Consider the following 12,720-nt stretch of genomic DNA (forward strand, 5'->3'; position numbering starts at 1 on the left):
TGGAACTGGCAGAGGCAATGCTCAGCACACGTAGTTCGGCTACACCTCCTTTTGTCGGCCAATATGTCAATCAAAAATCTGATTTTAAAAAAAATATATTTAAATGTCATTAAAGGCATTTCTGATAATTTAATGTTAAAGGTTAAATAAAAACAGCACTATTAGGTTGAAAAATATTTAGTTAAAAACTCACAGAGCATTTGTAGTTGACCTAAAACATTTCAGCTGTAGTGTTTCCACTATACTGAGTTTTGGGAGGAGCAAATAGTCCACCGCACCTCCCACACCACCACCACTGCCGGACACCACCTTGTCTTTCTGTTTTCCCTGTTTACTCTGTTTTCTCTGGGCAGCTGTCGTGGAAACAGTAGCGTAGAGACTGACGCAAATAAAATTCACTACAGTGTTTGCTGTAAAGGAAGGTTAGATCAGCCAGTGCCACAGTGAGGCGCAGTGATTTTTATTTTGTTTTGGGATAAAGTGAACGCTCTGTGGCAAACACACACATGACCTTCAGCCTGTTAGACTTTGTCTTTGGTTAAAATGAGCAATTTATTGTGGGATTTGGCATTTTACTGGATTTGTAAACAAATGAAGTACAAATTATCATCAGTGTTATTCTTTAATTAATTCTTTAGTGTTTTTGAGACATTTTTAGCAGCTTAATTCCCCTTTATATAGTGTCTGAGAGCAGCTTTATCAACTAACACATATTAATGCACATGTTCATTTTCACACTAACCTTTTCTCAGTGGTGTTATAATGCTAACAGAATTCACAGCCTGAAGTCTTTTTTGTCTCTGTCTTTCACTCGTCTTTTTTTCTCTCCTTCTCTGTGTGTGAGGTGCATGCCCATGTGTGAAACTTCTCACACACACTTTTTGAAAACGAGATTGCACTTTAAAGGTACTCCAGGATTTTCAACGTGTACTTAGCACATCACGGCCAAATTATTTTACTTATCATTAGATGCGTAATTGATGTAAAACCAAGGTTATAAATGTGGTACAAAGGTCTCGTGGCCTAGTTCAACTTCCCATGATACACTACCACACCCTCGCTTCATCCACTGCCTCCACCTATCATTATGTTTCTGATAGATTTTAAGTTTCCAGCAACTCAGTGCATGAGCTTCAGAAACAGTGCTGGTGAATTAGCCGAGCTTTGATGAAATCTGGTTTACTGAGCTTCTCTTTAGCACAGGTTTTGTGTTGGTGTAAGCCACATATGTATAACTAAATGATAAATGAAGATATTTGATCGGGGTGCACAGTTATGAACAAAATGACTGTCACGATTATTTCGATCATTATTGAGATCGTGATTATTTTCCAAGCCTATTTAACATTTCTCCTTCTTATTCAAATAAATTCAGTTTATCTCTTTAAAAAAATAAACCTTAACACTAAATAAAATCAGCAGGAGCGCTGCTTTCACTTTTACATTGTGCTTCATTCCTGTTAATTAAAACATCTTTGGAGATAAATAAGGTGTTTAGTTACCTGACCTAAGTGCATCTCTGTGAAGCAAAATATAGTTCTTCACTCAGTTCAGGTTACCTGCAGGATGGACGTGAATAAAACTTGTAGCAAAGTACTCGACAGGGGTGAGAGCCGTCCCCATTTCCCCTGTGATGTTTTGCGTACAGGTTTTGCCACGGTATCTTATATCTTTTGCGTTCAGCACTCTTTGCATATAATTTATTTTCAGTTACCATCACTGAATAGAATAAAATAGAATTCAACTTTATTGTCATTGCACATGTCAAAAGTACAAGGCAACGAAATGCGGTTTGCATCCATCCAAAAAGTGCTTTAGACATAATATAGATATATTACAAAATACATATTAGCAATAATATAGATATATTACAAAATACATATTAGCAATAATATAGATATATTACAGAAATGGATCTATTATAGGTATGAGGGTACAAAAATATGGGTCTATTATGGGTATGTTACAATGTACACGGTATGAAGGTATGTTATGAATATGCTATAACTATATGTACAGGCTGTAGTGAGTGTACAGGCTATGAACAGGATATAAATATGAAAACTATACAGAAATGTCAACTATAAAAACTATACAGAAATATGAAATATGAACTATGCAAGTTATAAACAGTTGTAAACACTTGTAGAATTATAATTATTGTATTGTACAGAATGATTGACTGCCCCTAATTCCTAAGTATTTCCAAACGATGGATGATAATCCAGTGTGAGGGACAAACCCTTCACCTTCTGGTGTGCCAGACGTGGATTTTGTCGTCTTTTAATGTAGTGTTAGTCGTGCAGACTAGTCCCTTCGAGCTTCGTGGTGCGGGGACCAGCTGTGACGTGGTCAGGTGTTTATTTTTTAGGGAGTGCTTGATTTTCTTTTACTTAGCATTTTTATAGAATTGGCTCATAAGGAAAATGGATGGTTAAACAATATGCTAAAAACTCAAGTGTAATCCTGACGGTGGATTTGGAGGAATTGTTAAACTCCCAACTATCATCCATCAGTGGTATACTTGATGCCCATTTTTACTGGTTTTCCTCCCCTTCAGAGCCAGCAGCAGGCATCCAATTTGATATCACTGCACAGCATCTAAACAGATCCAATTTAAAGATTGAAACACGCTAAGTTTCTAATGGAAAGTGCAGCTAATTTGTCAGTGATGTGTTAGAGTAAAAAATCCTGTGCCTCACACCTTTAACTGTGTATCTCTCTCTACTAACGGCTGATGTTTCTCACTTAAAGCACAACAGACTCACTTTGCTCCACAGTGCATGTATTGTGTCTTGTGTTGTGCGGATGGCGTGTGTGTTTGGGGGTTGTTTTTTGTCCTTGGTGTGGGGGTGTTTTCTCACCTTACCCCCCTTCCTAACCCCTCCCACCCTGCTGTAGGGCCCAAAACCCCACAGTTCCTGATGGCTCTAATGGGTCGGTCTGGGCTGGGCAAACACAGGAGCTCCCCCCTGCGGTGTGGTCGAGTGGTACAGTCCAGCTCTAAAGGTGGGGACTGGCCTCAGGTAGGGTGGCTGTCAGTCATTGCCATGAAGACCACCTCTACCTGCGTTGTCACCAGTGCCACCCCCATTGCCAGTGATTTTCTCGTGTGTGGGTAAATCTGTGTGAGCCATCGCATGGCCTCAAACGTCCTCAAACTCAAGCCACGACGAGCTCAGTTCACCTTTCATCTGGTTCACTGTTGTCAGCTACATGTGCTGCTCCATCCAGCACCATTACCTTCATCTGACTTTGACTGTCTCACTCCTGCCTGGATTTGTTTTGTTGGTTTTCACTCAGCTCACACATGACGTATGCATTTGTGTTACTGCAGTCTGAGAAAATGCTTCAACCAGACCTACTCAGTTTACCCATCTGTCAAACATACATGTTAAGAAAGTAGATACCAGGTTTAAGCACACTTTCTCCCTTTTCTCTTCCATTCTTTGCCTCTCCTTGCTCCTCTTTATTATTCTCCACCTGTTCTCCCTCTTGTCCTTCTCTCTCTCTGCTTGTTCTCTGGCTTGCTGTTCTTTGTAGATATTAATGCCCAGGCTCGTAAGCTCCAGAGGAACAGGGCGAAGGGGACGCTGACCCTGCCCCGATCCAGCAACTCATCCTTCTGTCGCAGCCTCAGCGAGACTAGCCTCAACCAGGTGGGGCCTCCTGCTGAAGATGATTGATTGTTAGTATTTACTGAACTGCTTATAAAGTGCATTCAATCTTAAATGTGTGTGTGCACATCCGTCTGCAGCTGGGATTGGGAGAGGAGCCCAAGCGTTATTACTCCACCCTGCCAGGACCACTAAGGGGCCGAGAACGCGAGGGGACCTCCAGCAGCCGGAGAAAAGAGGAGGGCAGTCAGGGAGGAGGAGGAGGGGTGAAGCACTCTCTGTACCAGTCCCCTCATCTTCTGCTGCTTCAGGGATTCAATCGGCAGGTGAGGGGACTCACAAAAATCAGACCTCTAGTGTGTCTGATTTTTGTGACTTTTTTTGCTTTCTGTGTTGCAGGACTGCCTTGTGTACCTGCTGAACAGGGAGCAGCACACGGTCGGTCAGGAGACTCCATCAGCTCGTCCCAACATCTGCCTCTTCTCCCCCGACATCCTGCCTCTCCACTGCCGCTTACGCCGAGTCCCCGCGCCCCGTCGCCACGCCAGCAGCAACAACAAAGGAGAAGAGCAGGGGGAGAGTCAGCGATTCTGCGTTGCAGTCGAGCCCGTGCTCAACGCCACAGTCCTGGTGAACTTTTCCCGCTGCGAGCGCTCCACCACGCTGCGGCACGGTGACCTCCTTTCCTTCGGAGCACATTACATCTTTCTGTACAAGGACCCCACAGGTTCTAAGCCGCTACCCGCGCAGACCTTGGCACGCCTTCGCACACTGGGGCAGCTTTACGACGCAGGGGCGGAGGAGGGAGAGGGCGGGGCTCAGACTTGTAAGATGTGTGGCTCCGTGCTGAAGGACAGAGCAGCGCAGGTGTCGAGTGCCCCGGCGGTCAGACGCGGTTTCAAACCTCACCTGGTAAAACCCCGCAGCGTGGGGACGTCAACAGGAGGGCCAGTTACTGTGTCAGGGGGTGATGGAGGAGGAAGAGGAGCTGGAGGAGGTCAGAAAAGGAGGCTGCAGCTGGAGTTTGACCAGGCTCATGAAGACCAGTTGCTAAACAGGATCGTGTCTCTCATAGAACCTGGAGGTCAGCAGCCTGGCTTACTGTAATATAAAGATTATCAAAGACATCAACTGAACCTTTTTTTGTTTTTTAATCTGAGGTCCAGGTAAAATGATTTTCTAGCAAAACTACAAAACGGTATTTTGTGGTTCTTTATCCACAATATGTTATATGAGACTTTTGCTGTCCAGTGATGGAAAACATTTCAGTTCAAGCTCAGAAACGTGTAGAAACTTAATTTGAATACTAATAAATTCTCAATAGATAAACTCAGGCAGATTATTACATTACCGCCTTATTTGTGGGAGGACAAGGAGAGTATTTCAACAGCAGTTTTCGTCCTTGTCCTGCTGCGTACAGATCATTAACAGTGTCAATGCAAACATAAAAGTTTAAGACTTGAACAGCAGCTTCTGGTTTTACGATCCCTGACCACGTTACTCTTCATATGCCTTCCAGCTGATATTAGCTTCAGTGAAGCCTCTAAATTATTCAGTGTGTTTTCAATAACTCGACCTGTGTCCTCTGCTCAGGAGATGACCACAAGCTGACACCTGCCTACCTGCTGTGCATGTGCATACAGCACTCTGCATCGACATTCCCACCTGGAAGTTTTGGAAAACTGCTGCTCAAGATCGTCCGGCGAATCCAGAGCATAGCATGGGTCAGTTTCAGCTTGTTACTGTGTCTGTGTCTCTCTGTGGTCCCTCTGGCCTCGTGTGGAGAGTAACTGGTCAGCCATGTCAGGTCAGGTGAATCGTTAAACAGGCTGCCGTATCACATGTTTTATACTGTGTTACACTCCAGCCGTGCACAGTCGTCTGTTTTAACTAAACCCCTGCTATGCTTGTTATTTGGCTTTCACATAAAAAAAACCTAAAGCAGAAGATTTTCACCCCCTAAGATTTACTTTTGGCAAATACCCATTTTACCCCTCTAGACACTTCTTCGGTTGTTATTCCTAAAGGGATCAAATTTACCTTCATTGACCTCCTTGACACTTGTTTCCAAAGCAACTCCACTTTATCCAGCATTGCATAAAGATTTGATGCCAACTTATCTGATATTTTAATACCTTACTGTGAATATTTTGTAACCCTTTTTTCCTACACTTTGTAATAAAATGTAGGAAATTGTCCCACTGCGGTGAGAACAGCTCCCTGATGTGTCTCATCTTATGAGTTTAGTCAGTTAGTTGTTGGACTAAAGCCACAGTCATTAAAAGAACAGTACTTCTGAGTGAAACAATGTTTCCTGAAGGTTTATGTTATATTGAAAGTGTGAAATTTATAGAGCTGTGGAGTTGCTTCAAGTGAGGTGGCCAACTGCTGCAATTAAACACTGGAGGAAGCCCCAAAAATGTATTCAGTTTATGGCTGTTGGTTAAAAGGAAGGTGTGGTTTCTTTCTTTCTTTTTTTGTTTAATTAGTTTTTTTAAATTATAATTAGGGTGATTTTATATTCAGGACAGTGGAGCATGAGGTAATTCTCAACATGTGTCACTATGGGTTTGTAAATGATAGTGGTGCTGCTTCTTACTGTAGGTTAGCAAAAGCGTCATGAAGTGTGCTTCTCCTACGCACGCTTTAAAAGTTTAATGAGCGCTTAATTGTTCTGTGTGTGTGTGTGTGTGTGTGTGCGTGCGTGCGTGTGTGTGTGTGTGTGTGTGTGTGTGTGTGTGTGTGTGTGTGTGTGTGTGTGTGTGTGTGTGTGTGTGTGTGTGCGTGTACGCCCTGCAGGAGAAGACAAAGGAGCTGGCGCAGAAGCAAGCTCAGCAGTAAGTATCAATTTCCAGCTCGTGTTAAAAAATAGGAAGCTGACGGTCTCATGTGCCCTGCATTTTATTTTGTGTGGCTGCTTTAAGCCCTGACCTTTTATAGAGCATTGTTTTGAACTTACCAGAGACTCGGGACTCACTTATCATTCAAGACCTCCCAGAATATTTTTCTACTATGAATATATATAAACATATCCATCAAACACTCTCTCATGATCTGAAACTACTTTCTTAAATTTATCATTGGCAGGGATTACGTTTACAGAGAACAAATGTTCTCTGGCATTAAAAGATCTTTTAACCTGCTACAAACTAGTATGACGTCGAGTGTGCTCGTGTGAGAATAGCACAGTTCATTGGTCGTCCTTTTTCTTGCCTCTTGCACGTTCTAGTCAGGCAGCTCCCTCACCTAAACCACACTGTGTTATTGTGCATAGTGAGAATGCATCTGAAGCAAACTATCTTCTGCTGTGTGCTGAATGTGAAAATGTCCGATTGGTGGCTAAATCCTGACCCGACTGTCCAGAGGTCACGTGTGAAAGCAGTTTATGTAGGAATGTGCACGGTGTCGAGAAGCCTACCTGACTGTGTGTAACTTGTCTCTGCACGTCCAAGTAGCCAGGACCCGGCCTCGCTGTCTCTGCTCAGCATCTCAGACCTGGTCCCAGACCTGCAGACCATTTTCTTCTGGATGTCCAACTCTATCGAGATCCTCTACTTTATACAGCAAAGAGCACCAGCATACACACACAGCATAGAGACACTGCAAGGTACTCACACACACACATACGCAAAGTCAGAATGATGAGTGTGGAAGCAACTTGGAGTCATTACTCACACTGACATACAGTAGATACTGACACAGCTACAGCCCTCCCTTTCTCTCTCCCTGTATATATCTTAAATGTGACTACGTCTCCATCATCTGTGTCTAGGGTCAAAGGAGTCGTTGCTATCAGCGACCATATCAGCCAATGAGGAGGCTATGACAATCTTGGAAGAAGTAATCATGTACACTTTCCAGCAGTGTGTCTACTATATCACCAAGGTAATCTGTCAACACAGCAGCGATGCTATCTTCTAAATGACTAAGAAGGTTTTTGTTGTGTTTTTTAAATTGCACCGGATGAATAATAACACACCTTTGTGGGCACAAAGAATGCCCGGATGGTGTGAACTATTCTGTAATTCCGATCACCTTCATCATAATGTATTTTTGTTTTCGTGTGTGTGTGTTTGTGTCCAGGCTCTTTATGTGGTGTTACCGGGTCTGTTGGACTGTAATCCATTTCCAGTCGACAGCTCTGAGCCCTGCTGGAAAGGAGGCGTGGGGTTTCCTGAACCTGTGCGAAGGGTCTTGCAGGTAGGGATGTGCATAGCTTTGTACAAGTTCGGGTTTTCAAGGTCATGAGAAGTTAATTTATTAAAACGTTGTCATAAAAACGCAAGGGACTTTGGTTAGTAATATCTTTGTTTTCAGAGTATTTGGACATATTAAAATTATTTTTTAAAGATGCTTGTCATGCACATTTTAGGGCTACTACCCTGCTTGGATTGCCAACATACATACATTTAGAGGCATACAACTGAGGACAATGACAGAATTTTTAGTTTCGTGTCTCTACACCACCACAGTGTATTTTAAGTCAGGCAGTCAATATATGTGCAGACTTTCAGCTTTAATTCAGGGGTCGTAAATAGCATCTGGTCCAAAGCCAGAACTATTGCATTAAGTGATCAGGAATTACAAACATTTTTAATCAAAAGTCTGGAAGTCTTGAACCCGTGGACATCATCACATGCTGCCTTTCCTCTCTCTGAGATGCTCTGTCAGGCCTTTCTGTCTTCCTCCATACTTTTCTCTTCTCATCATTCTTGTGCAAATAAATCTTGGTTTTGTCTGTCCAAAGAATGATGTTGTCAGGCAAAGGCTTTTTGGCTTTCCTTTTCTTGAGTGTAACCAGTGATTTTTACCTTGTAGTAATCGCTCTGTATTTCTATTCCTAAAGACAACTTTTGATGGTAGACCTTGACAATAATACACCTACCTCCTCGAGAGTGTTTCTGATTTGGTTGTGAAATTGTTTTTGTTAACCATGGAAAGAATTCTGTGATCATCCACTTTAATTGTCTTCAGTCATTTTCAGTTGTCCAAGTCATTCCTTCCTTTTAATAATTCCCCAGACTGTTGATTTTAACACTCCCAAAGTTTTTGATATCTCTCTGAAAGGTTTATGTAGATTTTTCAGGTTAAAGATGTCCTCCTTCTTTTGCATTAACAACTCTTTGTACCTCATATTAAAAAATGCAACTTCAACACATGGAATCGAAACTAGATCTTGAGAGAAGAGCCCTCACCTGGCCATAAAACTGTATAAAATGACTGTAACCCTTAAACAGATAAGGAAATACTTAATACTTATTTAACCCCTTCTGAAAGCCTACACAATCCTATAATGATTGTAGGATTTAAAATCTATTGTGGTAGATTTTATGCATCATTGTCCAAATACTTATGAACCTAACTGCAGCTGCTTAGGTATACTGACATATAGGAATAGAAGCTACAGCAAAGACTATGAAATGTATGGGTGTGTATGTGTGTGTGCAGGTCTTTCAGAGTGCGCAGGAGCTTCTGCAAGGCTACCAGGTTCACCCAGAGATCCAGGCTCAAATGTTTGCTTACCTCTTCTTCTTCTCCAACGTGTCACTGTTTAACCAACTGATGGACAAAGGTAGAAAAAAAAGCATATACACCCACACACACACACACACACACACACTCTCTTTTGCATTAGACCCTCCGGGTTCGTACAGTTGTGAATGTATATGAGAGACACAGTGAACTAAACTGCGTCCTTGTGTCCTTGTCAGCATTTTGACAGGGGACTAACCCAGATTTGTCCTCAGTGCCCTTCTCCTATCTGCATTCTGTTTCTCCCCCTCCTCTTCCTCTTCCCCCACCTCCGTCTTGCCTTCCTTCTTTCCATCTGGCCATCAGGGGGTGAGACAAAGAAGAGTGGAGGTGGGATTGGGTGGAGGCGAGAGAGAGCAGCTAGAGCAGGGGAGGAGTGAAAAAGGGCAGAGTGAAGGGTAAAGGGCTGGAAGGTCGTTCAGTTGTTATGATGACTTTGCTAATAGGCTCTTACCTTTCTTTAAAAATAACAACAACAAAAAAAGAAAAAAAAAACAGTAATTTACTGCCAGCTGTGTCTGCATGTCAAGCCAGCTACCCTCGCCCTCTCTTTATGTCATTTGTCTTACACACACGGACACATACACACACACTCAAATACATGCCATATGTCTTCATTAGCTGGTGGAGACAGGACAGATCACATGTCTGGCAAAGGCAGAAGGAGAAATACCTTTAATACATGCAGGGGCTACACCGTCCCCCATCTCATCTCCACCTCCCTCTCTGCCTCGCTGTCTGGCTTTCTCTCTGCCTCGCTCCCATTTTTGTCGCTCATTGATATTTCTCTGCTGATGGTGTCCATGGTAACAGAGAAGTGAGTTTGTAGCAGGTAACGCTGACGTTCGCACTGGGTGCTCCGCAACCCACTCACACACACATGCACACTTGTTCACATTCAGCATTCAAAAACCCTACGCTCACATTGCTCAATCATACAGCCGAGGAAGGATGAGCGGAGTGGCGGAGATGTTCGTTGTGTTGTAGGGAAAACTTAAACCTTGCTAACAGATTATGATAAATTATCATTTTTGTTGTTTGGATGGTTTGATTTGGGGTATACACAGCATTATCACACCTTTTGCTGAGAGGTTAAGAGATGTCTGGTCAGTTTGCGATGCCTCTCACATAGATTACTGTATGCCTAGACATAAGCCTATTACAGCGGAGGGTGTGTGCGTGCATCCAAAACATATGGCAGAAATTATGTGTGTGTGTGTGCGCGCAGTCAGCAGATAATGCTGCCAGTTCATTGTCTGCCTGAAGCTTCCTGTCATGTGCTGCTTGTAGTGATTTTGGGGGGAGACGTTGAGTTTAGGACTGTGTGTCTGTGTGTGTCCTAAAAAAGGAATTTAGGAATCCAGATCATTTCCTTGACTTTAATGTCCTCAAAAGCAAAAGTTAGACATGTTTGGTAGAAACAGAGACTGTATATTAAGGATGGAAGTATCGGTGACGTGCTGTTTTGAAAACTAGACTTGTGATGGCTGTGATACTAGATGTCACGAGGGGGGATTTTACAGAGAAGGCAAAAACACTGCACTCTTATATGGCAGACACGCCCCAAGGCACACTCTGCTTTATCTTTGATTGTACTCAACACTCTACTGTAATGTACAAAATAAAGACCATTTTGTATTAAATAAGTAGCGATTGAGCCCATAAACTTATCAGGAAAGTGTTTACTCAGAAAAAGTGAGCCGAGGGTCATTTTACAGTCTGACTTATTTTCACAACCAGAGCAGTCTTCCCCTGGGATCTACACCCACCCATACAGCCTGTGGCAGCTTTTTTATTGAATTGTGGACATTTCTGTTACAATTTTACTACATCAGTTTTTACAGCTGCCCACAGTTTGTTATCTAGCCTGTTTTAAATAGTTTTATGTAGGAAGTGGACGGTTTCATTGAGACATTTCTATTCATGTATGGGTTCCGGCAAATATTAACTATTGTAGGTGCAACAGTTATTCAGTTCATCATTTCTGGTATTTGTAAGTAATGTGCCAAAAACACTGTTACTTTTAGGTTTTATTTCTCTAATGTCAGATGCACTTGCTTTAGGAAATTGTACAGGGATTTTTAGACATTTGCCTGATTACAGAAATTTGTTTACCTGTTGAAAAGTCTGTTGGATGGATCACTATAGCTCACTTGGTTGAACAGATGACCCATGTACCGAAGGCCAGAGTCTTTGCTGAAGCGTCCTGGTTTCGAGCTTGCCTCAGACTGTTTTCTGGATGTCACCCCCCACCGTACTTTCCTGTCTGTTTTACACTGTCCTGTCTAGAAAAACTGCCAATCTTTACAGTAAATGGATTGGATAAATGTCAGCCTTGGACAGTGGTGAATAGCATCTTACTTGCCCGTTGGCTCATATCAGCTATAATTGCCATTATTTAGTCAATATAGGCGTATAATGCTGATATTGGGTGATATTTGGCTGATAAAATTGTGATTGCCTTGTCATTGCAGAATTATTGCATTATATATTGCTGTTTATGTTTACTATATATAGAACTAGTATTTAGATTAATTATTGCTTGTTTTGACTTGCAGACTGCAGATTAAAAAGGAGATTTTAACCACATCTGATAGATATCTTTTGTATGTATCTTTTTTTGTACATTTGCTCTGATTATGTAAAATGTAGATATTAAAATATTTGCAGACTCTGAAAAAATGACACCATTGGAGCGCAGTTATTTTTCATCGTTTCTACTGAGCCCCGACTCGAGCCTTAGCTCACTTTGGGGGGGTGGAGGGGTACATACCAGAAAGTATTAAATGCATTAAAGCTGCAGTGAGGTAATGAAACAATAGGATCCCAGCTTCACAAGTGCTAGATTTATAGTTATCGCCTGCTTAACTTGCCACAAAACTTCCTTTCAGTTCTTTGATGTGCGGGAGAGAAAAGGAAGGATTACACAAGCAGGAGTTCAGTCAGCTGAGCCCTTCTGCAGCGGTGCATTTGTATTCTGCGAGGAGTAGGCGGTTGCTGGCTGTTGCTATTGTTCCACCTACTTCAATCACAACCTAATTAAAAATTTATGTCTGTATTGCTGAACAACACACATGCACGCAGACGTAAGATCTCAGAAGCACACATTCTGTATTTTACTCTGCCTTTCTCATGCGCACACCCTCGAATAAAAATCTACTGCAGTGTTTCTGATTAAATACTCAAAACGCTCCCTTCTGCCCGCGTGTGTGTGTGTCTTTGTGCACGCAGGTCCGTCTCGGGGTTGGTTCCAGCGTTCCAAAATGCTGCAGATTCAGGCGTGCTTGAGGATGGTCATGGAGTGGGCGAGCAGGTCCGGTCTGGGACATCTGGCTGAAAAATTCTTCACCAAACTCAACAGCACAGTGTCCATATTGGCCACGCCCCCCCAACAGCTCACTCAGGTAACATACAGGGAAATGTCTTTTTTGTTTGTGCTGGTATATGATGAGCCTCACATTGCTATAAGCAATGGGGAGGGAATACGTGAGCGTAAGCAGAAAATCTTATAATAAAAAATTAGCCTCAAGTTGTAAATGAAGTGATCGATCAGCTTGTGATGAGTGACGTC

General features: G+C 42.5%; 1 protein-coding gene across 2 annotated transcripts in view; it reads left to right on the forward strand.

Annotated features, from left to right (window-relative positions):
• radil (Ras association and DIL domains) overlaps positions 1 to 12,720 on the forward strand; it is a 31,533-nt gene that overhangs the window by 9,382 nt on the left and 9,431 nt on the right. The window contains exons 5-14 of one of the 2 annotated variants that reach the window (XM_063475912.1): positions 3,544 to 3,659; positions 3,758 to 3,943; positions 4,017 to 4,701; positions 5,211 to 5,341; positions 6,417 to 6,454; positions 7,070 to 7,224; positions 7,390 to 7,502; positions 7,701 to 7,817; positions 9,066 to 9,189; positions 12,381 to 12,553. In XM_063475912.1, coding sequence (XP_063331982.1) covers positions 3,544 to 3,659; positions 3,758 to 3,943; positions 4,017 to 4,701; positions 5,211 to 5,341; positions 6,417 to 6,454; positions 7,070 to 7,224; positions 7,390 to 7,502; positions 7,701 to 7,817; positions 9,066 to 9,189; positions 12,381 to 12,553 — 1,838 coding nt within the window. The remainder of the gene's footprint in view (positions 1 to 3,543; positions 3,660 to 3,757; positions 3,944 to 4,016; positions 4,702 to 5,210; positions 5,342 to 6,416; positions 6,455 to 7,069; positions 7,225 to 7,389; positions 7,503 to 7,700; positions 7,818 to 9,065; positions 9,190 to 12,380; positions 12,554 to 12,720) is intronic. The other variant, XM_063475913.1, reaches the window with a different exon arrangement.

The sequence above is a fragment of the Pelmatolapia mariae genome, linkage group LG6, assembly GCF_036321145.2.
Source record: "Pelmatolapia mariae isolate MD_Pm_ZW linkage group LG6, Pm_UMD_F_2, whole genome shotgun sequence".
Taxonomy (NCBI): domain Eukaryota; kingdom Metazoa; phylum Chordata; class Actinopteri; order Cichliformes; family Cichlidae; genus Pelmatolapia; species Pelmatolapia mariae.